This window comes from Canis lupus, chromosome 1 (genome assembly GCF_048164855.1).
Source record: "Canis lupus baileyi chromosome 1, mCanLup2.hap1, whole genome shotgun sequence".
Taxonomy (NCBI): domain Eukaryota; kingdom Metazoa; phylum Chordata; class Mammalia; order Carnivora; family Canidae; genus Canis; species Canis lupus.
The window spans coordinates 95,980,360-96,005,328 of NC_132838.1; the positions used below are offsets into that span (position 1 = coordinate 95,980,360).

The 24,969-nt window shown below is 40.9% G+C and overlaps 1 protein-coding gene and 1 long non-coding RNA gene across 14 annotated transcripts in view; one reads left to right on the forward strand and one right to left on the reverse strand.

Moving 5' to 3' along the window:
• Positions 1-15,015, reverse strand: part of LOC140641274 (serine/threonine-protein kinase MRCK alpha-like) — a 66,452-nt gene extending 51,437 nt beyond the window's left edge. For 4 of the 11 annotated variants that reach the window (XM_072840856.1, XM_072840848.1, XM_072840908.1 and 1 more), the window contains exons 1-4: positions 14,791-15,014; positions 11,673-11,802; positions 10,244-10,308; positions 7,163-7,239 (exon numbers count right to left, since the gene is read on the reverse strand). In XM_072840856.1, coding sequence (XP_072696957.1) covers positions 7,163-7,239; positions 10,244-10,308; positions 11,673-11,802; positions 14,791-14,803 — 285 coding nt within the window. In that variant the 5' untranslated portion in view covers positions 14,804-15,014. Of the gene's footprint in view, positions 1-7,162; positions 7,240-10,243; positions 10,309-11,672; positions 11,805-14,790 lie in introns of those variants that run through there. The other 7 variants (XM_072840883.1, XM_072840872.1, XM_072840838.1 and 4 more) reach the window with 3 other exon arrangements.
• The window catches only part of LOC140641315 (uncharacterized), an 84,075-nt gene that overhangs the window by 55,061 nt on the left and 4,045 nt on the right, over positions 1-24,969 (forward strand). Inside the window, exons 3-4 of one of the 3 annotated variants that reach the window (XR_012037860.1) lie at positions 9,316-9,476; positions 11,554-11,813. The exons of 1 other annotated variant lie outside the window; for it this stretch is intronic. This is a non-coding gene — a long non-coding RNA (uncharacterized lncRNA). The remainder of the gene's footprint in view (positions 1-9,315; positions 9,477-11,553; positions 11,814-24,969) is intronic. One more of the 3 variants, XR_012037861.1, reaches the window with a different exon arrangement.

Here is a 24,969-nt window from a genome sequence, read left to right on the forward strand (position 1 = left end):
ACATGTAGCAACAACACCATCCTACTTTCCATGACAAGTGACCGTAACTAGATTTCTTCGGCCTCCATTCAGCTCTTCTTAATGAATTCCTGTTGCCCTGGATCCTGGGCAGAGAGCAAGCTGCTCTCAGGAGTCGCCTGTTTCTCAGCAGACACCGTGTTGGTTTCCACGAGGCCATGACAGGGTCCTTCCCTGTTGAAGGAAAGCAGTGTCTGTTGTGTATAGCAGAGCTCAGACAAGCCTACAGGGAAAGGGGACACAACCCACAGGCAGTGATAGAGGTTCCAGAGGCTAGAAGTGTGCGAGAAGTGTCAGGCTCCCTCTGGCTTCCACAGGAGCATCCCTCCTTGCCGTCCCAGCTGCTGGGCCCCCCACCCCCCGCAGACTGAGCTCCAACATCTGTGTCCATCTTCCCGGGCTTCTCCCTCCCTTGGCGTCGCTGCCTCTCCACACGGTGTCCTTGCTCCTTACTCCTGGACAATTCCCTCTTCCAACGCATTTCTCGAACTCTTGCGGTAACAAGGCCCCAAGCCAGACCTTCAGTCCTTGGCCTAGAAGTTGTCTCTGCTGAATAATTCAGGGCAAGTCTGACCTTCCCCAAAACACGAGAACACAGTTAAGGTGGGTTCTCATCCTTCACCTTCCAGTAAGCACCAACTCGTTTCCATCTGAAAACTGCCTAGAACAGCCCTTCACAACCATGTCCCATCAGGGCTCTGCTCATGATCATTTATGTATTCTCCGAGAGAACGGAGGCGTTCCCCCCCAGCTCCCCACTTCTCCCTCTGGGCTCTCACCAGAATCACCCAGAACACCTGTCATCTGCCCACAGACCCTCCCTGGCAATCTGGGCTTTTTCTAGCTGTGCCTCAAGCCGCTGCCAGCCTTCCTATCACCCGTTCCAAAGCCACGTCTGCATTTTTAGGAATTTGTGGGAGCAGGACTTTACTTCCGGGTGCCAAAATCCTTCTTAGTCAGCACTCTCCAGAGGAACAGAACCATGAGGAGAAGTACATCTATCTAGATCGATCTATCTCTTGCTGGGTCTTTACCATAACCATGGGAGCCAAATCCTCATAATAAATGTATATATGTACTTACTTATTTGCTTATATATCTTTATATTTTTATATGTGTCATTTTAACTTTATATACATATAAAGATTTATTAGAAGGAGTTAGCTCACATGATTATGGAGTCTGCAAATTCCCAAGGTCTGCAGTCAGCAAGCTGGAGGTCTGAGAGAGCTATCCAAGTGTAAGTCCTAGTCCAAAAGACTCAAGAAAAGCCAATGCTTCTCTTCAAGTCCAAGGAAAGACCAATGCCCAGTGCTTTCGGTCAAACAGAAGGAGATACCTCTTATTCACAAGAGGGTCAGCCCATGTGATCTATTCAGGCCTTCAACTGTTTGGATGAGGCCCACCCACACTGGAGAGGGCAATCTGCTTTACTCAGTCCATTCAAATGTTCATCTCACCCAAAAACATCCTCACAGACATAATGTTTTGACTAAATGTCTGGGCACCCTGTGGCCCAGTCAAGTTGACCCACAAAATTAACCATCACAAGAAGTATTTTTTCCTTTTCTATTCTTTGGAAGATTTTGATAAGATTGGAACTATTTCTTCTTGAATGTTTGATAGAAGCTATCTGGACCTAGAGTTTTATTGTAGGAAGATATTTAACAACAGATTCAACTTCTTTAGGGACACCTGGATGGCTCAGTGGTCGAGCATCAGACTTCGATTCAGGGCGTGATCCCAGGGTCCTGGTATCAAGTCCCACATTGGGCTCCCCACAGGGAGCCTGCTTCTCCCTCTGCCTGTGTCTCTGCCTCTCTCTCTCTCTCTCTCATGAATAAATAAATAAAATCTTCAAAAACAACTTCTTAAATAATTATAGGAATATTCAAGTTTTTCACATTGTTTTGAGTTGATTTGAATAAGTGACATTTTCTAATGATTTATCCAAATTTTTCTTACATATTGATATGAAATTTTTCATATTTTGAAATGGTCTAAAGTTATTTTGTATTACATTATCTTTATATGCCTCAGATATGAGGTTCTTTTTATCAATTTTTATATGGGCCTTATGTGCCTTTTATTTCTATTTTTATTTCTCAATGAACCATCACATACTTTTGTCACTTTTATCGTTTTTATCGAAGCTGAAACTATTGGCTTTACTGTTCCTTTCTATTTTGTTACTTTTTTCTATATCATGAATTTTTGCTCCTAAGTTGTTTATATGTTTTTGCCTTCCACCTTCTTCAAGTTTAAATTGGTATTTGTCTGTAACTTCTAAAAATGGATTAATTATTCAGGTTTTCTTCTTTTATATTTTATGTACATAAGGTTATGTACATGTTTTAAATACTGCTTTAGCTGCACTCCACTAATACTGAAGTATAACATTTTTGTTATTAGTCAGTCCAAACTATTCTCTAATTTCCATTAGAATTTCTCCTTTGATTCATGGCTTACTTAATAATGTATTTCTTAATTTACATATAGGAACTGAACATATATTTTTAAAATATGTACTTCTAACTTAGCTCTTTCAAGGTCAGAGAACATATTTTCCTTGAGTCCAACCCATTGATGTTTGTTGAAACTTAGTTTGCGGTCTGTCTACTCATTTAAAAAAATTTTTTTTCTATGATTTTAAGAAGAAACTGATTTCAGCACTGATTATGTGCCCTGTTCTGTATTTTTCCATTAGGTCAATTTTGTTATCATTTTATTCAAGTATTTCCTGTCGATTATTGAGTAATTTCCTATCATGGAGGATTTGTCTATTTCTCCTTGTACTTCTGTCATTTCCCATCCTATATATGTATTTAAGGTGCACTGTTTGATCCATATATATTTAAAACTAGTATGACTTCTAGGTAAAAGTAGCCTTTCATTATTCTATTAAGTGACTTTCTTTACTGCCAATACTATTTTGTGTGTTGGGTTTTATCTGATATTCATATAGAGATCTCGGCCTCCCTTCAGTTAATGTCTAACCAACATTAAGGCTTTCTATGTTTAAGTTTAGAGATATCCCCCATGAATAGTAAACAGTATATGTTAGATTTTATTTCATCTATTTGGACAGTATTTTTTTTTGTCTCTGGAGTGTTTTTGTTACTTGTAATCAATTTGGTTAGTAGTTACTGAGATTTCCTGCCACCATCTTGGTTTGTGCTCACCATTTGTCCCATCTGCTCACAATTTCTCCCCTTTCTTGTCTTGTTAGATTAGCTGACTCTGTGATTGCTGTTTCTGCCTTTGAACTTCTTCATACTGTGTCTATTCTGTTTGTACTTTCCCTGGGAATTAAAGCATGCCCAGCTAACTCCACAAATCTGAATGTAATCAAATCTTTGTTGTCCTCCTGGGCAACACCCAGGTCTTAGACTATTGTAGATTCGCTTACCTCTCTCCTGAATGAGATGTTTTTGTTTCCAGTTTAAGTCCATCTTGTTTTGTTTTTCAACCCTCTAGACATTATGTCCACTGTTTCATTCACTGAGTGTTCATTTACGTTTGTTTATGCGTTTACCACTTGCTTTGTTCTCTATTCTTCTCTTATCTTAGACCTATCCTTCGTGACCCATTTCTTCCTGCTAAAGTGCCTTCTTGAGAATTTCCTTCAGTAAGAGTGTGCTGTCGACAGATTCTCTTCTCTTAGTTCTCACTTGTCTGTAAATGAAAGAAATTCACCCTCATTCTTGAAAGATACTCCTGCTGTGCATGTATTTCTAGGTCGACAGTGATTTCCTTACGGCCCATAAATATCTTTCTTCAAGCTTCTGGTGATACTGAAGAAGTCGCATATCATTCCATCTGCTATCATATTTAGGTTATCTATTTTTTTTTTACTCTGGACAACTTAAGACATAAATCTGCAGCTTCACTATGTGTCTAGGTGTGAAGCTGTTCTCATTCATCGCGACAGTGATTTGCTAAGCTTCTTGGATCTGTGAACTACTCCTGAATCTGAAAAGGTCTCACTGTTATATTTTCAACTATTGTTCTGTTCTCTCCACTCACCTTTCACATCTTGGACCAAATGCTGGTTAGAACTTCTCACCTCACTCCCACTGTTTATCCTCTCCTGTATTTTCTAGAATTTTCTTTCTCCATCCTGTTCTGATTTGTCTTACAATTCAATAATTCTCTCTTCTGCTCTGTGCATTTTTCCTGCCAATTATATCCGTAAAATTTTCATTTCCAGAAGATCTGTTTGATTATTTTCTGAGTAAGACATGCCGCATTTTATTGCCTTTTCCCTGCAGTTATTTTAAGGTTTGTCATTGGCCATATTTTACGAGCTATAAGATGCACACTTTTTTTTTTTTGCATTTTAACATCTCTGAAATAGATATATGTATGGAAACCAATGTTGTTTTATAATTACTATCATCCAAAAAGCAGCCATAGAATTCGTTAATATGTGCACAAAATGAAACTTAGAGATTGGTATAAAAGGGGAAAAAAACATTTGTCAGATAGATAACTATAAAGCAGGTATGAAACAGGAGTTGCAATTGGAGTCACCATGTGATTAAGTTTCAATAAACTATCACATTCTTCAAGATCTATGTACTTCTACACAGAACAAACAGATGATGGAGGAGGATTGATAGAGAAGTAGCCCTGCACTTTTCAGTTCTTTGCACTGCACTCTACAACTGCCCCTGGACAAGGCTTTACTTTGATATACTATTTGTCTTAGCTTCCTCTTGCTGAGTCACAAATTACCAAAAACTTGGCACACTAGAACAAAACCCATCCATTATCTCATGGTTCTGTGTGCCAGAAGTCCAGGCATGGCATAGCTGGCTACTCTGATGAGGGTCTCCTAAAGCTGAAATCAAGGTGTTGGAAAGGGTTGGAGTATCTTTTGAGGCTTGGGGTCCTCTTTGTAGCTCTCATTGTTGTTAGCAGAATTCTTTTCCTTGCAGCTATAAAACTCATGGGGGCCCCATCTTCAAGGTTAATGGAAGGACGTCTCTCTGACACAAATTTCTTGTGAAGAGTTCACTTGATTGATTAGATCTGGTCCACTGAGGGTAATCTCCTTTTTCATTCACTCAGAGTCAACTGATTAGTAACTTAACCATGGGAGTTGATAATCTATCTCATTCTCACTCATCCTGCTCAGACTCAGGGGAGGGGATTTTACAGCATTTGGACTCCAGGTAGCAGGGATCTTAAGGGTCACTTAGAATTCCGCCTACGACACTCTCCTGCAAGGAACAGCTGGAGGCTTCTGTTTGGCTCTTTCTTCCCTCACTCCCCAGGCCATGGAGATCATGCATGGGTCATACCAGTTTTTGAGTCTGTTTATTCTCATCATATACTCAGTGACTGGGGAACTAACCACAGGTTAGAGGCATGGACCACTGGGTCCACTGAGAGACAGTCCCAGGCCAAAATGTCGTTTGCTACCCAATGTACTAGAGCTCCATGCTGACTGGTGGACCATAGTGGGGGAACCATGGCAGTTCCCAAGAATGAACAACGACAACCTCTGACTTCAGGTGTTTTCTCTCACCCAGTACATGATAGCTGTGTAATAACCTGCAGAGCCCTGCCTCCCAGCCATAGCTGGCCCAGTCTGCAACTTCCTTCTGCACCCAGTGAACCAACCCTGTGTTCCAAGCTTCCAGGTTCTGGAGCCCCAACCCCTTCTATTTGTCTTGCAAATTCCAGAGGTGATAGCTACTTCTTGCAGTTGCTGCCTCATTGTTGGCTCACTATTTGCTTTTTTGACTTAAGTCCTCTGATGCCTGTTCCATCAGTTCTCTGTTGTAAAATGTCCTTATGACATGAATGGACCCAGAGGACATGCTAAGTAAAATAAGCCAGCTGCAGAGGGACATATACTGCATGATTCCATTTCTATGAGGAATCTAAAATAATCCCATTGATAGAAGTGGAGAGTGGGAGTGGTCCCCAGGGGTTGGTGGGGAGGGGGAATGAGGAGATGTCAGTCAATGGGCGAAAGGTTTCAGTTACACAAGATGAATACACTCTAGAGATTTGCTGCATGGCATTGTGCCTGTGGTTAATGATACCATATTGTGCACCTAAAACTTGTTAGGAGAGTTTCTTTCCTGTTTAGTGTTCTTAATACAACAATGAAAAACAGGAACAGGGAAGCTTCTGGAGGTAACAGGTATACCTTGACTGGTTTTACAGCACTGTGTGTCAGATTGTATACATTAAATATGTACCTCAATTATACAGCAATTGCACCTAAATAAAGCTATTAAAATAAATTAATAAAATAAAATGCCTCTATTAAAATAATTGATACATAGGGCACCTGGGTGGCTCTATTGGTTAAGGGTCTGACTCTTGATTTTGGCTCAGGTCATAATCTCTGGGTCATGAGATCGAGCCCCACATGGGGCTCCACACTGGAGCCTCCAGGAGTCTGCTTAAGATTCTCTCTCCCTCTCCCTCTGTGCCTCCGACTGCCTGTGCATGCATGCATGCACTCTCTCAAATAAAAAAATAAATCTTTAAAATAAAATAAAACAAAATAACCAATACAGCTCCTGTCTTCCTGACTGGAGCCAGACACATATCCAGAGTTTTCTCCACAACAGAATGGGGAAGCAGACTCCATCATGTTCATATACTGGGTCACTGCACAAAAATATACCTGAACATACTATGCTCCACATGCATGACACTCACATGGTTCCACTTACAAGCATTCTAAATTAGAATCCTTTGTGGAGTGTGAACAAATACAAAAGGTGAGGAAGTCAGTACCCTGAACAGCAGGGTGGACCCTGCAGAAAAGGAAGGCTTGCGACCCAGCAGCAAGCATTCCTAAGGTGTCAGCCAAGCTTCCATCTGCCCCTGAGCACAGATGACACAGGTATTTGATGCACTTTTCTGTACGTGTCATGGTTTGCAATGTAAAATATTTTGTTCATTGTTTTAATCCCAATACAAATGACTTTACATCTTACATAAACTTGCAGCCTAATTTCCCATCACACCTGTGTCTTTCCCATGTGCTTGTGTCAAGCCTCTGAGCCTTTCATTTGGAAGGATGTTAAAACAAACGGTTTTAGAGAAAGTACGATTTTGAGAACATCAGTTACTTCTGAAGAGGCTGCAAAACATACTCCAGGAGCTTCGTACATACCTCACACTGAGCCACAGCACTGGTAGTTGTATCACAAGGTGCCACAGAGGATGACCTTGGGTCTTCTCGCACTATCCCTGGAAAACAAGGCAAACATGTTTTAGCTTGTTTAGCTTCTAATAAAGCTTTATTAGAAAAATAAAACTAATGTTCACACCTTCTTTGGTCCTGATCTATTTAAAATTATTCTCAGACTGTATTTTTCAAAGCTGACCTGATTTATCATGTATACATATTTAAATCAAAATTTTTGTTTATTCATATAAATAAAATGCATTTAATACATCTTAGAATTCTGCATCTCAAATGAAACATGTTTTTAGCAAATTCATGGTAAAATTTTGATGAAAGTACAGAAATAAATAATCTAAGTTTTCATGCATATGATTGCTGTGTGTCAAATCTTTGCTTTCTATTTTTTTTTTTAATCTTTGCTTTCTTTTTCCCAAAAGTATTACATTTAAATAAAACTTAACACATTTTTTGGAAGACCCAAGGGGATTTCAGAAATATGGTCATGCAAATGATGGCTTCTTTTTCTGTGCCAGCTTGTCCCCTCTCCAGGAATCAATTTCACATTACTCCTCCCACATACCTAGTGTGCACTTCTTAACCCAGGTTATCTGTAGTAAGAATATAGGCAGGTATAGAACAAATATTAGTTGTACTTAAAAATTTCTATCATTGTATCAAGGTATTATTGATATCTTGATTTAGATATCAAGACAGGATATTTAGACAGGATACAGTATCCAACTATGAGGGGGTTTTTCCTCAAGGATTCTTTTGTTCTTAAAGTAGGTTCCAAAAAAATAAAAATAATAAAGTAGGTTCCATGCCCAACATGGGGCTCAAACTTACAAGCCTGAGCTCAAGAATCACTGACTGAGCTAGCCAGGCACCTCTTCTCAAGGAAATTTTATTTTATTTTAATTAATTTTTTTACATCTGTTTTTATTTAAATTCAATTTACCAACATATAGTATAACACCTAGTGCTCATCCTATCAAGTGCTCTCCTCAGTGCCCGTCACCCAGTTACCCCATCTCCCCACCCACCCTCCCCTTCCACAACCCTTTATTTGTTTCCCAAAGTTAGGAGTCTCTCATGGTTTGTCTCCCTCTCTAATTTTTCCGACTCAGTTCCCCTCCTTTCCAGTATAATCCTCAAGGGAATTTTAAGGAAATTCCATACTTTATCATCTACCAATTGTATTAATTTTAAATATACTGTATTCAAAATGAAATCTGGAAGTATGATTATAATTCCATTTAAATATCAGATATGAGGGGATCCCTGGGTGGCTCAGCGGTTTGGTGCATGCCTTTGGCCCAGGACGCGATCCTGGAGTCCTGGGATCAAGTCCCACATCGGGCTCCCTGCATGGAGCCTGCTTCTCCCTCTGCCTGTGTCTCTGCCTCTCTCTCTCTCTCTCTCTCTCTCTCACTCTCTCTCACTCTGTCTCTCATGAAATAATAAATAAAATCTTTTTAAATAAATAAATAAATATCAGAGATGAAAAAGCACAGATTTAAACTTTCTCTAACAACATACCTTTAACAACTGACATTGCTAATAATATGTTTTTCAGCTGTAAATCCTTAGCACGATTGTTTAATAGTCCAATAAGGAAGAGTGTTCAGAAATGTCACAGAACTCTGAACAGGGATTTTGTTGCTCTACAGCAGTCAGACAAAATAATGGTAATAATAAAACCCAAGGTTAAAATGTTAACTTCATAAAGCATAATAATAATATATGGCCTTTCTCTTTTGGGTTCCTTCTAAAAAATGTCAAGCCCATCAGGACTCCCACCAATCAATGTTTTGGTGCCCAAAGTACCCCATCCAGGGCTGTTCTGTGGCAGGCAAGACTGTGTCCTTGCCTTTGCTGGAGCATCCACCCCTGCTTGGGCAGGGGCCACCACATCCTGGATGCTCCACATCTCTTATCCTATACTCAGTGCCTCCTTACATCTCTCTTGAATTTGAACCTATCCTGGTTCTCATCTTCACAAGGGCACTTGAGTTCTCTTTAACTGTTTTGTCTCCTGTCCATTAAAAAGGCCAATCCACAAATATCTATTGAACAGCCACTGCTTTCCAGAGTTTGCCTGTCTTGAGTTCCTTACTAGCCTGCTCCCTGCCCTCCAGAATACTCCTCAGCTGGTGAAAACCTACCCTGATCCAGTCCAGTGTGAGCCACAGAACCGTGCAATGAGCAGAAAGGAGAGCTCAGGCATACAGAAGGTCCTCTACTGATTTGTGTAAGAAATGGCCTCTGTTAAGAACACAGAATATCCCTTCATTCGAAGGTAACATCCACCTCTTATTTTTATTAAATTCTCCTATCAATAATACTGTCATAGTGAAAGAAAATTTAAGGGATTCATGTATTAGAGTGTGACATGTTTTTAGCTTCCTGATTCAGGGGGAAATGTCCAGGAAATCTTAACGGGAAGCAAAAGAGGTTAGTAAATTGTTGGAAATGGCTTAAAGCAGGTACTCCAAGAATCAAAATCTCGATCCAAGGCTGAGTGAGTCTCCCTGGTGAGTCCCCAGCTGCACACTGTCTCCTAGAGCGTGGAACACCCAGACACTTGTTACCCCAACCCTACCAAGCCTGAACCCTCACGGACCTCCAGATGGGGTGGAGTTTACCTCATGCTGCAACACATGGCAACATTCCAACACCAGGAAGTGACTGCCACAGAATAAAAAAGTTGTGTTGATTTAAAAAAGGTTTTTATGAACTATTTCATGGTACTGAAAAAAGGTAGTTCCACTTAAAGCTTTTACCATGATAAAAGAATCTCTAAATTATATAAAATTAGACTGAATAAAATGGCTCTTTCAACATTTTATCAAAAGTAGACACATGCACGTGCGCGCGCACGCACAGACACACACACACACACACACACACACACACACACTAACCTGGGATTTTTAGGCAGCTCTTCTCCCACCTGAGCAGGAAGTGGGCTCTCACATGGCCACTGGGACCCATGGGAGCAGAGGGCAAGAGATCCTGACCTAGGCAACAGTTAGCCCCATACCCTTTTAGATCTGAGCTCCTCACCCTTATTCAGGTGTTCAATTTCTAACCACACGTCGGATTGGTACTTCTCTTTGGCTTTCATTTTACTAAAAGAGGCAGAAAGAAGGGAAGATGTCATTAGGCGCTACCTTCTGGAGACTGACATATAATTGGACCCTATGTAACTGCAGTGTGGGGCTAATTCAATTAGAATCCTCAGTTGAGCCCAATTTTGTGTTTAAAATATTCCAAATAAAGGAGATTTGACAATTGCATCAGGGTCGTTTAATAGGGAACCAAAATAATGGAGCAAATAAAGGAATACATATTCTTTTAAGTACATATATATATATATATATATATATACAATTTTCCATCTGATTCACATGACGCTTTTGAGCAATGATATGAATTGAGATGCCCTGGGCATAAGTTGAAATACTCTGTTTATTCTGAAATAAATATCAATAACAGGTATTATTGATAGTTCTCATTCCCATACTGAGAAATGCCTTTTCCTTTTCACCTTTAAGTAAAAGATACTAGCCTTCTTATAACTGAATAAGTTGTAACATATGAAGCTTTTGGCTTTCAGTAATTCAGCTCCCTGCACTGAAGTGATCCAGAAGTTGATGAGTGCAGTCAAGTGCATAAGGCTTTAGGCACAAAGGGGGCCCTCAGAGGCATGTATTCATTCCCACCTCACTCAGTGATTCTTTTGGAGCATGTTTATGTCAGAAACAGATGTCATATTTACATTTTTACACTGGCTTGAATTTTGGGGTTTTTTTTCCCTCCTGTTACTCTGCACTATTACACCATCTCACCTACACTGATTAGCTATGATTTTTATCAGTTTGTTTGATTATCATATTGCTGGAGTTTAATTTGCTCTATCTTTGTGATAGGAAGGGAACAAAATTCTCCACTAACCAACAAACAGAATGAGGAGAGGCACCTTTTAAAACATACATATATTCTATATACAAGATAAATTATACATTATAATAAAAAAACATGCAGAAACCAACAGAAGTGGACCCTTTAGAAATTAAAGATCTGTTGGAAATAGGCAGCAATGTTTAGTTTCCCTCATTCTATTTTCATTTTAAAAAGGATCTTTCTACATATACAAGGTATTGCTTACAAGAGGATTCGGGTGCTTGTGAATCAGGCATTTTTACAAAAATGGAGGAAAAAGCAACAGAAACCTCATTCACAAAATGAATCAGTTTTGAGTAGCAGTTAATAGCATTTTGTGAAGATGCCGGAATCAACGAAAGCCTGTTGAAAGAACCTATGTTGCAAGTGCCTAACTGCTTTCAAATGTTTCATAACTTTCCATTTCATAGATGATTTTTTTTTGAAAACTGAACTTTATGTTACCAGAAGAAACTGAACGTGTCACTTCGCCATGAGTACTTTGCAACCAGACTCTACATGGTTCTGCGAGTGGCATAGTCGGGCTTACCAGTCGCGAATGAGTGGGACAGCCGCCGGGAGCACCTGTCTGGAAGCTCCATCTCTGACCAGAGCTGACTCCAGATTAAGCACGGCCGACACATCCAGTGTATCAAATTGCTCCATCACCCTGGTGTTTCCTACAAAATCAGTTAAGTAGGCTTACATTTGTCGTCGATTTTCCGTGTTCTAAATCACATCCAGAAAAATTCTCGAGGTGCTCAAGACTATTACTTTTTTTGAATAGTAAACAGGAAAATTTCTTGTTAAAAATACATTACTTTTTATGAACTTTGGGCACAGTATTAAAGATTCGTATGAACGGTCTCGTTTTTATAGTTATCACCATGATAACTGTCCTTCCACCCCCCGCCCCATCCCCACCTGCCATCAGCAAAGAGCAGAGCAGATTTCTTAGGGAAAGGCTTTTTGTAGGTTGAGACCTATATATATTGACATAGTTCAGCAATTTCATCATCATGGCTTCCAACTTCTGTTTTGTCCACCCTGTGAGCCTTGCTGGACTGTGAGTGACACCCCCCCTTGCTCCTATAACTGACTGGGAAATTTTTAAAGATTCCACTGCTTTGGTTTTTTTCTAAGGTCAAACCCTGAGGATCCTTTTAATCCCTGAGGCTAGAATGTAGAAAGTAAAAGATATGAAATGCCAACATGGAAAAAGAAAATCATTGTAAATAAGGGTAGAAAACAGGCTATATAACAGTAAATTGTAACATAAGACTATTGAAGGAGTCATAAAGAATTTTTTTACTAGCAGAGAAAAAAAGTAAAAACTTAGAGATGGTACCAATACTAATGTAGAGCCCTGGATTTTGATAAAGCTCCTAGGAAGTGCTGTGGCCTCGCCAACATGCCGAGCAAGAGCAGACTACTTCCGGGACTTAGATTGTGCATGTGGTTGGAGAAACCATCCCTTCTTTCAAGGCAAAGACTTTTACTGACCTAATTAAGAAAGGGTCCTATTCCAAACATTTTACTCTTAGAGTTTAACTTAAATATTAGCGTAGGCATTGAAATTCTACAGTACGCCCATCTGTGAAACAGTCTACTGCTGAGCAGTGTGTACGGTGCACACCACTTAGTAATGTCACAGCATTAGGCCTCTGCTCTCAGAGGGATAGCCCCATCACTGGATGGTCCCATCACTCCACAGCAAGTTCTGAGACTGGCACACGACCATCCATCCGGGTGTGAAAGAAACTAAAACTGCATTTGGACATGCAAAGAGAGAGAGAAGCTTTACCACACACAGACTTTTCTGAAATTCCTCCAGGACGCTCTCTGGTGCAAAACAAAATCTGAACTCAGGAAAGAATGAAAACAAAAGGACCCAGGAAGAGTGGCAGCCTAACTAGTAACTTACAGCTAAGTCTAATATCCTGTCCGTGGACAATTATCTGGATCTGACGCCCTGGATAATTCCAGCGTTAGGACTGGAGTGCAACTGTCACTCAGCAAACACAGGCACTGAGCAAACACAGGCAGACTACAGCTGGCTGGCAACATCTCCCACGGCCACGAGATTTCTGGGAAGCCAGCAGTCCTCAGGGATCACTGCTTCTGTGTCCCAGCCAGTGCCCACCAGGAAATAGGCACATTTCTCGAGGCCCTCACTGAGAGAGGATGTGCCCTGTAGAAACCAGTTACACGATTTTGAATATGTTTATTGCTAATGAGGCCAAGGGTGTCTTTTATCTTTACCACAAAAGGAAACGTCACAGGGTCTCATGTAACTGAACTTGATGTGCTTGGAGAATTTATTTCTTCATATCAAATCTACGGAGACTGTTGGGCTCAACTACAATGCTTTTATATTACAGGTAATTATATTGGGACTTACTGATATAAGGCTGCATCTCAAATATACTTACATGGGATACATGATATGAAGGGCTTATAGGAGAAAAAAAATTTCTTTCCTGTGTAGTAATAATCAGAGAAGCAGACTAGGCACAACAAATGACCAAATTCTTATGGGAAATAGAAGGAAGTGAGTGCCCATGAACAAATTCCAATTAAAAGAGGTCAGACAAGTCAGACACAAAGCAAGATCTGTGCAGGGAAGAAGCATAACAGTGAAAATCATACAGGCATTAAATAGGCCATGTGATCCTGGGCACCAACTAGGTCTAGCCCCAAGGAGTTAGAGCCTGGACAAGTTACAAAACATCTCCGAGCTGAAAGCATGAAATGGGGATTAATGCACATATGATGGGCACACACACACACATATATATAGTGTGTGTAGGTGTATGCAACAGAATATATGTGTCTTCTGATCTTCTGATGGCCACACATTGCAGGCACATAGCTTTTACTGTGTATTATTAAATACAGACCAAAACCAGAATTAGCTTACAGAAATTGTAATACTTTTATTTTAAGCCTCAGTCAACAGCTTAGACTTGGGGCGCCTGGGTGGTTCAGTGGTTGAGTATCTGCCTTCAGCTCAAGTCGTGATCCTGGGGTCCTGGGATCAAGTCCCTCATCGGGATCCCTGCAGGGAGCCTGCTTCTCCCTCTACCTGTGTCTCTGCCTCTCTCTCTCTCTCTCTGTGTCTCTCGTGAATAAATAATTAAAATATTAAAACAAAACAAAAAGGGCAGCCTACGTGGCTCAGTGGTTTAGTGCCTCCTTCAGCCCAGGGCGTGATCCTGAAGACCTGGGATCGAGTCCCATGTTGGGCTCCCTGCATGGAGCCTGCTTCTCCCTCTGCCTGTGTCTCTGCCTCTCTCTCGCTCCTCTCTATGTTTCTCATGAATAAATAAATATTTTTAAAAACGCTTAGACTTGATGAATCAGGAAAGTGAACTTTAGAGTATTTAGGAATTATAAACTCAGTTAATTTCCAAATTCATTAATTTTGTGATGTATTTTAAACCTAGGATACCCGTATTTCCAAGCACCATTTCCTATTACAATTTGTAAAAGAAACAAATAGAAATGTATCTTAAAAAGAGAATTACACATTTTAAAACAGAAACCCTGATACTCAGCTGAGTACAGACACTATTTATTACCTATTTATTACCTGAGTACAAGAACACCTGCTTGGGTTACAGTTGCTGAATTAATAGGGAAAGTCCTACAAACGTGGGCCCACATACCTTCCTGAGGCATTCCGCAGGGGCCTCTAACCTTTCATCCTGCAGAAGGAGGGAGTTCTCTCTTTGCTCATAGTGATGTGAACACTCCCAGGGTTTCCCTCCTGGAGATCTTGCCAGAGCGGGAAGTCCTGAAAGCCTAGTTCCTAGCGCTCCAACAGCCCAAAGGACCCACTGTCTGCAGGCCAACTGCTGCTCCCCGGGGCTGGAAGGGTCCTGCCCCAGGGTTCCGAGGCCACCTCCCGCCTGAGGGGCAGTTACCTGTGATGACTCGGCGGTGCAGACTGGACGGGCGTCCGAGTGTAATGGTCCAGCCTAGGGAGATGGAGCTCCTCCTTCCCTGGGTGGTAGGGTGCAAGAAATCAGGGGAGGGCACTCTGGAGATGGCGTTGTGATACTGGACTGTTCAACACAGCCTTTGAATTATGAATGTTCAGATACGAACGTATATGAAGATATATATCCAGATAGAGGTCCATATATATGAAGATGTATGTATGTGAATATGTGTGTATATACATGTATATGTTATGTATAGGATAATAGGAATCTAAATTTTTTAATAAGTTTTTTTGTTTTACTGAGATTTTCTTCTGGTAAACTTTAATTTTGACATAATTTCAAACTTGCAGAAAAGTATAAGAATAGACAGAGCTCCTACAAATTCTTTATCAAATATACCATTTTAAACATTTGGCCCTATTTGCTTTCTCTCTTTCTCTCTCTTCATGTATGTAATATGTATATGTTTTTTTCTGAACCTTTTGAAGATAAGGTACAGACCCTAAACACTTAAAAATAAGGACACCTCTGGGGCACCTGGGTGGCTCAGTCAGTTAGGTGGCCAACTCTTGGTTTCAGCTCAGGTCATGATCTCAGGGTCATGGGATCAATCCCCGTGTTGGGCTTGCTGCTCAGTGGTGGGGAGGCTGCTTCAGGATTCTCTCTCCCTCTCTCTCTGCACCCCTCCTGCTCACTCACTGCTCTTTCTCAGTCTCTAAAATAAATAATCTTTAAAAAAAAAAAAAAACTAATAAGGACACCTCCTGCATAACCATGGTACCAGGACGAAAACCTGGAAATTCACCATTGACACACCATTAACTAAATTACTGGTGAAGAGGGGGGAAAAAGACATTTTGCTTTCAAAGGAATAACAGTAAGACTTTTCACAAAAATTACAGAATTGAGAAAATAATGGAACAACGTCTTCAAAGTACTTCATGAAAATAACTGCCGGTTGGTAACTACATCCAGTGTGGGATAGACTTCAAATATGGAGGCAGTTCTCAGGGTATAGCATGATGACTGTGGCCAACAGATCCAAAGATTTCTCATCACAAGGATTAAATGTCTTATTTTTCAGTCCATATGAGGTGATAGATATTAACAAAATTGACTCTGGTCATTGTTTCACAAAATGTAAGTCATCGTGCTATATACCTTAGACTCATACAGTGTTGCTGTCCATCAGGTATATCCAATGAAACTGTGAACAAATTTAAGGTGGTTAAACTGTTTCACACAAACAAACAAAAAAATCAAAGAATTTATTTCCATAGAAATAAATTTCTTTCCACTGAAAGAAATGCTAAAGGGAAGTTTTGAGTCATAAAGGAAAGAATTAAGGATCGGAATATGGTAATTAAAGCAGGAAAGAAGAAAATCAGTAAGGATAATATATGAGTAAATCTAAGTAAATATTATTTATTTTTAACGTTTTATTTATTAATTCATGAGAGACACAGAGAGGCAGAGACATAAGCAGAGGGAGAAGCAGGCTTCCTGTGGGAAGCCTGATACGGAACTCAATCCCAGGACCCCAGCAGACGCTTAACCACTGAACCACCCTGGTCCCCCTAAAACACTGACTGTTAAACAGGAAAACTAATATTGGTGTGGAAATAAAATAAATAACAGTAGAGGAATGGCAGAAAGGGGTGTTGAGTTAGGGTTTCAAAGTCCTCATACTGTCAGTAAATTCTAAAATTCATATAGATTACGAATCCAAATGTGAAATGTAAAACAATGAAACTTTTAAAAGAAAATCATGAAATTACTATGATGAACTGGAGGTAGGCAATGTTTCCCGAAGTAAGACACAAAAAAATACCAACTTTTTAAAAAGATGGCTAAGTTGGACCATGTGAAAATTAAGAATTGCTATTCATCCAAAGACATCAATAAGAGAGTGAAGAGGCAAGTCTCAGAGTAGGAGAAGAGATTAGTTAACTGATCTATCTGTTGAAAGTCTAATATCCTATGTGAAATACAATCTGTGACCTGTAGGTGCCTATATCAGTCATATGCATTTTATATATAATACAAATTATGTGTGTGCATAGAGTCCATGGAAAAGGTAGGAAACATAACACAATATCAACTTTATGCTCATCAGAGACATACAAATTAAAAGCAGTGTGATACTACTACAAAAACCACCAAAATGGCTAAAGCTAAAAAGACATGACGTGCAGAGAGTTGGCGAAGATACAGAAGAATGGGAAATTTCACACATTGCTAGTAGGAGTGTAAATAAAACTAGTCTGGCACCCTTTAGCAGAAAACTTCTGGAGCTGAGCATATGCATGGCTTATGATTCAGCAATGCCACCTCTTGGAACACAGTATAAATATCTAGGTATGGAGGCAAAACATAAGCACAAATGTTCATAGCAAATTCATAATAGGCAAAAACTAGAAACAATCCAGATACCCGTCAAAAGTAAGAAGCATTTTTATAAGCATGATATATTCAAATGAGAAACAACAGGAAAGAGAAAGAGAAAATACGACTACGTGCAACTCATGGCCAAATCTCTGAAATATTTGGGAAATGCAAACTAAATGACAATGAGATACGAGTTCACATCTACTGGAGTGGCTTAAATCTTTGCACATGTCGGTACCATGTCTGGCAAAGATACAGGGTATCTGGAACTCTCCCACATTGTTGGAATGTAAAATGGCACAACCACTCCAGAAAATAGCTTGGCAAATTCAAGACATTAAGGACATACACACCTTTTGACCTGTCAATCCCAATTCTGTGTTAGTCTAGGCAAGTGAAAGCAGTGACACGAAACCTGTACACAAACATTTATAGGAGCTCTCTTCATAAATCATCGTAATTACATTGTGATCATTAATCACAAATTTGATAAAGCTTGAGGACATTACACTGAGTGCATTTTCAAAGTGTTACATAGTGTAGGATTCTATTTTTTAAAAAAATAATTTTATCTATTTTAGAGAGAGAGCAGGGGAAGAGGCAGAAGTAGAGGGAGAAGGAGAATCGTAAGCAGGCTCCACACTGAGTGCAGAGCCCACCTGGGGCTCGATCTCATGGCCCCTGAGAGCATGACCTGAGCCAAAATCAGGAGTTGACCACTCAATCAACTGAGCCACCTAGGTGCCTCTGTCTGATTCCACTTATTCAGTAATCTGTACATGTATTAAGACTCATACAACTGTATACCCAAAAGAAAATTGACTTAATGTTTGTAAAATTGTTATTTTTTTAAAGATATACTTACTTATTTTAGAGAGACAGACATGGTCACCTGGGTGGCTCAGTGGTTGAGCGTCTGCCTCTGGCTCAGGTCATGACCCTGGGGTCCTGGGATCAAGTCCTGCATCAGGCCCCCTGCGGGGAGCCTGCATCTCCCTCTGCCTGTGTCTCTGCCTCTCTCTGTGTGTCTCTCATGAATAAATAAATAAGATCTTTTTCAAAAATAGAGAAATAGGGCAGCCCGGGTGGCTCAGCAGTTTAGCACTGCCTTCAGCCCAGGGTGTGATCCTAGAGACCTGGGATTGAGTCCCACATTGGGCTCCCTGCATGGAGCCTCCTTCTCTCCTTCTGCCTGTGTTTCTGCCTCTGTGTGTGTGTGTCTGTGTGTGTGTGTGTGTGTGTGTCATGAATAAATAAATAAAATCTTAAAAAAATAGAGAAATAACATGAGCAGGGGGAGGCGCAAAGGAAGAGGGAAGAGAAGCAGACTCTCCACTGAGCATGGAGCCTGATGCAAGGCTGGACCTTAAGAGCCTGAGGTCACGACCTGATCTGAAATCAAGAGTCTGACACTTAACCGACTGAGCCCACTTAACCCAGGCGCCCCTTGTTTGTAAAATTTTTAGAAATAAAAATTAAACACTGCAAATTAAGTTGTAGCCAAGAAACACAAGGATTCTTTAAAGACTGTTCATTTGATGTGTGTCTTGTACGGTGCTTCTCTGAATTCTCAAAACTTCTTTTTACCTACACTTGTAGCTAAGCTTGGAATCATTCTCCATCCAACTCATTTCTGGTTCCATGAAAGGATCTCATATTTGGCCCCTAGAGGAGAGGAAATTCTTATTTGGGGGTTTCCTTCAGCCCTGTCCAAGTATCCTCCATTTTAGCTATTCTAAAAGATCACCAAAGACAAAGGAAAAGGAGAATGGAGACACACATTAACCCACCATATTTTAAGCAATTATCTCAAATCTACAGAAGCGCCAGCCACACAGCAACGATGCCCAGTTTCCCTAGGGCCTCATGCTGCAGACTGACTGTGCCAGGAGATCTGAGGTGAACGCACTTGACCTCAGGGAGGCTTGTTTCTCCAGGGCAGGCAGGAGAGAAAAGATAGAACAGCAAAGGACAGGCCCCATCAGAAGGATTTTTCAGTTTTCCACTCACATTAAGTAATAATCAGGATCCTGCTGGGGAGATTTCTGTGTGTGTGTGTGTGTGTGTGTGTGTGTGTGTGTGTGTGTGTGTTATGCTGGGGAGATTTCTTTCTTTGAGTGGTTTCATGGAAAGAGCTACCACCCACCACTTCGGAGACAAAGAGGCAGATGTGTGTCCACAGACCTGATCTGGAAGCTGAGCACCTGCCTCCCTCATTCATGTCTGAGATGACAGAGAATAATGGCACCTGATCCTAACTCCTTCTCTCATTTGGGACTCAGAGAGGGGAACCCCCTCTAAGAGAAACACCGAGTAGGAAGCACATACAAGTTCTCATGCCAAAAAGCAGACATTCAGGCTTCACCAGACTCTCATTCCTTCCCTTGTAACTCATATAAATTGCCTCCTGGGAAGAGAATAGTCCAACCCTGTGGTCTCCCTGAGTGACAGCTTATCAGATATACCTTTTCCATCATGAAGGGAGGATTGTCACAGCACAAATGCCCAAAAGTTATGTCCTGCAAAGTGGTATTTTCCCAGTGTCCACTACACACCAGGCTGGCTTGAGTTTCCTTAACAGAATTCCAAGCCATTGTCCGTGGAGCTGCAGCCACACTCAATTACAGCCCTGGCCTCTGGCCTCCTGTCTCCAACATCCCCACAGGCCCTGATGTCCACATCTGTCCAGTCTCTCCTCCTCCTGTGGCCTTGTCCCAGCCCACCATTGTTTTTTGTCTGTCCCCTTCTATTTTATGTGCCGCTGTCCATGCCCTAGTGTCCTACAGCCTTTCCAGACCCTGGTCCCTGCCACTCCTCCCCATCCCCCTTTTAAGAGAGATAATAACAAGTGTTGTCAAGGACATGGAGAAATTGAGACACTCATACACTGCTGGAGGGAATGCATAAGGCAGCAGTTGCTGTCGACAAAGGAGAGGCCTCTAGAAAGACAGTGAGGTAGGAAGCCCCAGGAGTCTGTCTCCCCACCTAGAAGACAGTTGCACTGGCGGAATCTGCCTGATGTAACTCTTTTGGAAATCTGGTGTCTATTGAAGGCTTGCAACTTCCAGGAGAAGGTTTGGATGGTAAATTGCATTCAATTTTGAGCAATTTTGGCCCTTAACACAGTAGCAGCTACCCCTTCCCTACCCCCAGCCATGTGGCAGACAGCTGTGCATGTTTCCTGCAGCAGCTCACACACAGCTTGAGGACACAGAGCAGGCAGGAAGGACTCTGTCCTCCAAATATTGGGGGACTGTGCTGCCATCACTGATTGCTGCTTCTGATCACAGATGTGCAGACAAAGAGGCAATGGCCACTGTATTGTTGCTCCCCCAGGGTTCAAGAGCCATCCAGGAGATTTCAAGAGCCAGTTCCATTTTATTCTCCCTTCATATTTTTCCTTTTCCTCTTCAGGAGCCAGACATTAAAGGCTAGGGCATTCAAAAACAACTGCATATACAGGGAAAAGTAGAAAATGGAAAGACTTAGAAAAGACCTAGGAAATTATGTTTATCCTTCAAGCTGATCCTCAGCACAAAGAGGCTACAATTTTTTAAAAATGTGTTTTAATTAAAACCCTGAGGAAGGAGGAGATTCTAATTTCCAGAGTTATCACGTTATTAAATTCAAATGTCCAGTGTTAAACAAACAAATAAAATCCCAGGCATGCAAAGAAACAGGAGAGTATGGCCCATTCTATGGGGGAAAAAAAGTAAGTCAACAGAATCTGTGGAAAGACTTAACAGGGTATCTAGTAGACAAAGACTTCAAAATAATGCTCTTGGGATGCCTGGATGGCTCAGTGGTTGAGCATCTGACTTTGGCTCAGATGGTGATCTGGAGTCCTGGGATTGAGCCCTGCATCAGACTCCGTGCAGGGAGCCTACTTCTCCCTCTGCCTGTGTCTCTGCCTCTCTCTGGGTGTCTCTAATGGATAAATAAATAAAATCTTAAAAAAAAAATTATGCTCCTAAGGTTGCTCAAAGAGCTAAAAGAAGACATAGAGGAAGTTGAAACTACCTGTGAACAAAATGGAAACATCAACAAAGAGACAGAAAACATACAAAGAAACCAAAAAGAAACAATGGAGCTGAAAAGTACAGTAACTGAAATGGAAAAGGTGGGAGAAGCATTGGAAGACTGTGTTAGGCAGGCAGGAGAAAGAATCCGTGAACTTGAAGACAACCTTGGACATTATCAAGGCTGAGAAACAAAGGAGAAAAGATTGAAGACAAGCAAACAGAACCCAGGACAACTTGGGCACCTTTGGAAGGACCAATGCACATGTCCTAGGAGAGTCCCAGAAACAGAGGAGACAGAGAAAGGGGCAGAGAGACTCCTTGAAAAAATAATGGCTGAAAAATTCTAAGTTTGAAAAAAGACATGACTATGAACATTGAAGAAGCTCAGTGAACTCCAAGAAAGATGAACTCAAAGAGACCCGCATGAGACACATTATAATGAAACTTTCAAGAGATAACAATAAGGAGAGAGTCTTGTCAGTAGCAAGAGAAAAGTGAACCAACACAAGGCAAGGATGCCCCAGGAAGGCTGCAAGCAGATTTCTCATCAGAAACTTGGAAGGCCAGAAGACAGTGGGCTGATATGTGGAAAGTGCTAACAAGAAAACTGTCACCAAGAAATCCCATATCTAAAGTGTTCTTTGTGAGTGAGGGAGAAATCAAAACATTCTAAAAGAAACAGTAGACAGTAGCTGGGAGCTACTGGGAGCTTGTGACTAGACCTGCCCTGCAAAAAAAAAAAAAAAAAAAAAAAAAAAGAGGTCAAGGGAGTCCTGCAAGGTGCAATGAAAAGTCAAAGAGTAATTCAAAGCTACATAGAGAAATAAAGATTTCAATAAAGGTAAACATATGGATAATTATAAAAGCTGGGGAGTCATAGTCTGGGGACACAGGCTCACCAAAAGACAGGGACCTAATCATGGGGCTAGAGAACACCTTCCCCCCCCGGCCAAGACACACACCTCAGGACCACATTACTAAAGGCTGTTTCTGGGAGTTTCTTCTACCAAATGCATCATGCTTGGCTATCTAGAAAAAAAAAAAATCACAAGCCATACCAAAAGGCAGAAATCACAATTTGAAGAGACAGACCAGGCATCAGAACCAAACTCAGATACGGCAGGGGTTGTTGGAATTACCAGACTGGGGAATTTAAAACAATTCTGATTAATATGCTAAGGACTTTAATGGAAAAAGGAGACAATATGCAAGAACATATGGGCATTGTAAGCAGAGAGATGGAAATTCTGAGAAAGGTTAAAAAGAAAAGCCAGAGATCAAAAACATTTTAATAGGACTGAGGCATTCTTTTGATGGGCTCATTAGTAGACTGGACACGGCTGAGGAAAGAATCTCTCTCTGAGTTGGGCATGTGACCATAGCAACTCCAAAATTGAAAATTAAAAATAAAAGGTTGGAAAAAATATAAAAGAATATCCAAGGACTATGGAACAACTGCACTGCTGTAACATACATGTAATGGGAACATCAGAAGGAAAAGAAAGAGACAAAGGAACAGGAGCAAAATTTGAGGCAATCATATCTGAAATACTCCCCAAATTAACATAAGGCTCCAAAACAGAGATCCAGGAAGCTCAGAAAACAACAGGTAGGATAAATGTCAAAAAAAAAAACAAAAACAAAAAAACTATATTTAAGGATATACAAATGAGGAGGAAGTAAAGTCTTTCTCAAAGAAACCAAAATTGAGGGAATTTGTTGCAAATACTCCTGCCTAGTAAGAAATATCAGAGAAGTTTTTTAAGGGAGAAGGAAAATGAAATAGGTCAGAAACTCAGATCTACCTAAAGAAAGGAAGAGCACCGAAGAAGGAATAAGTGAAGGAAAAAAAAAACCTTTTATTTTTCTTATTGTTGTGATCTAACAGATAACACTTTGTTCAAAATAATAACAGCCATTGGGACACCTGGGTGGCTCAGTGGTTGTGCATCTGCCTTCAGCTCAGGTCATAATCCCAGGGTCCTGGGATCGAGTCCCACATCGGGCTCCCCGCAGGGAGCCTGCTTCTCCCTTTGCCTGTGTCTCTGCCTCTCTCTGTGTGTCTCTCATGAATAAATAAATAAAATCTAAAAAAATAATAAAAACAGCCATAATGTATTTGATTATGTATACTTATGTATGTTTACGGATGGGCATATAGTAGGGATACTCTTACCATACAACCCAAGAATCATGCTCCTTGATATTTACTCAAATGATTTGAAAACTTATGACCACACAAAATACCTGCATATGGATGTTGATAGAAGCTTTATTCATAATTCCCAAAACTTGGGATCAACCAGGTAGGTGAATGGAGCTATGTTGCATTGCAGATGATGGAATTTTTTCAACGCTAAAAAGACCTGACCGTCAGAGCATGAAAAGACGCAGGAAACTTAAACGCGTATCACTAAGTGAGCGAAGCCCATCAGAGAAAGGCTACATACCGTATGATTCCAACTCTAGGACATTCTGGCAACACTGAAGACAGTAAACAGATCAGGGGTGGCCTGGAGGGGGCAGGGGCATGAGTAGGGTAGGCAGAGCACGGAGAGTTTTTAAGGCAATGAAACTATTCTGCGTAGTACCTCAAGGGTAAAAACATGCCATCGTACGTTCGTCTAAACCCACAGGATGTATGGTACTCCAGGTCAACTCTGGGCTTCGGGTGATCACCTTGTATCAGCATAGGTCCAGCAGATGTGACGAGTGTACCTTTCTGGTGGGGATGTTAATAGTGGGGAACGCAGGGCTATATGGGAAATACCTGTACATTCTTCTAGCATTCGCCAAGAACCTAAGACTGCTCAAAAAAAAAAAATTTTTTTATTAGTCGACGAAAACATAACCACGAGTAACGAGGACATGAGTAACATTGTTCTGCAATTATTTTTATGGTGATTTCACTGCTGATTGTCCCTATAGGGAGTGAGGAGGAAATGTTTCAGGTATGCTAGTCAGTAAATTCCTAACCACCTTCTCATTTCCTCAGGAATTCTGAAAGGTGTTAGAACTCGTGTGTCGACAACAACAGTTCAGATTGGGAAAACCTCCTACCCTCCCTAAAAACACAGTTCCAGGATTTAAATCCACATTTAATCAGAGGAATAAACAGGGAACACAGTGTTAAAACAGGCAGCCCTGTAGGCGTCTTAAATGCTATTGTGCAAACCTGCTATTGAGAAATGCAGCTCGAAGGAATCTAGCAAAGGAGAACATGATGTTGTCAAACTTGTCCAGCTCCTCGTGGATCCTGAATGTTGGACTCCACAAACCCTGCACTTAATTCTAATCAAGATATTCAGGAAGACACAGGACCCTCCCACCTTCCTTGGCTCCTTCTCCATTTCCCACCCAAACAAGAAGTGCTCTGGGTTGAAGACCACATTGCCACATACCTGAACACACACATTGCAATGAAGAAAGATGGGTTACTAATTTCCTTCAGTCTGTAACAGTAAAAAAAAAAAAAAAAAAAAAAAAATTA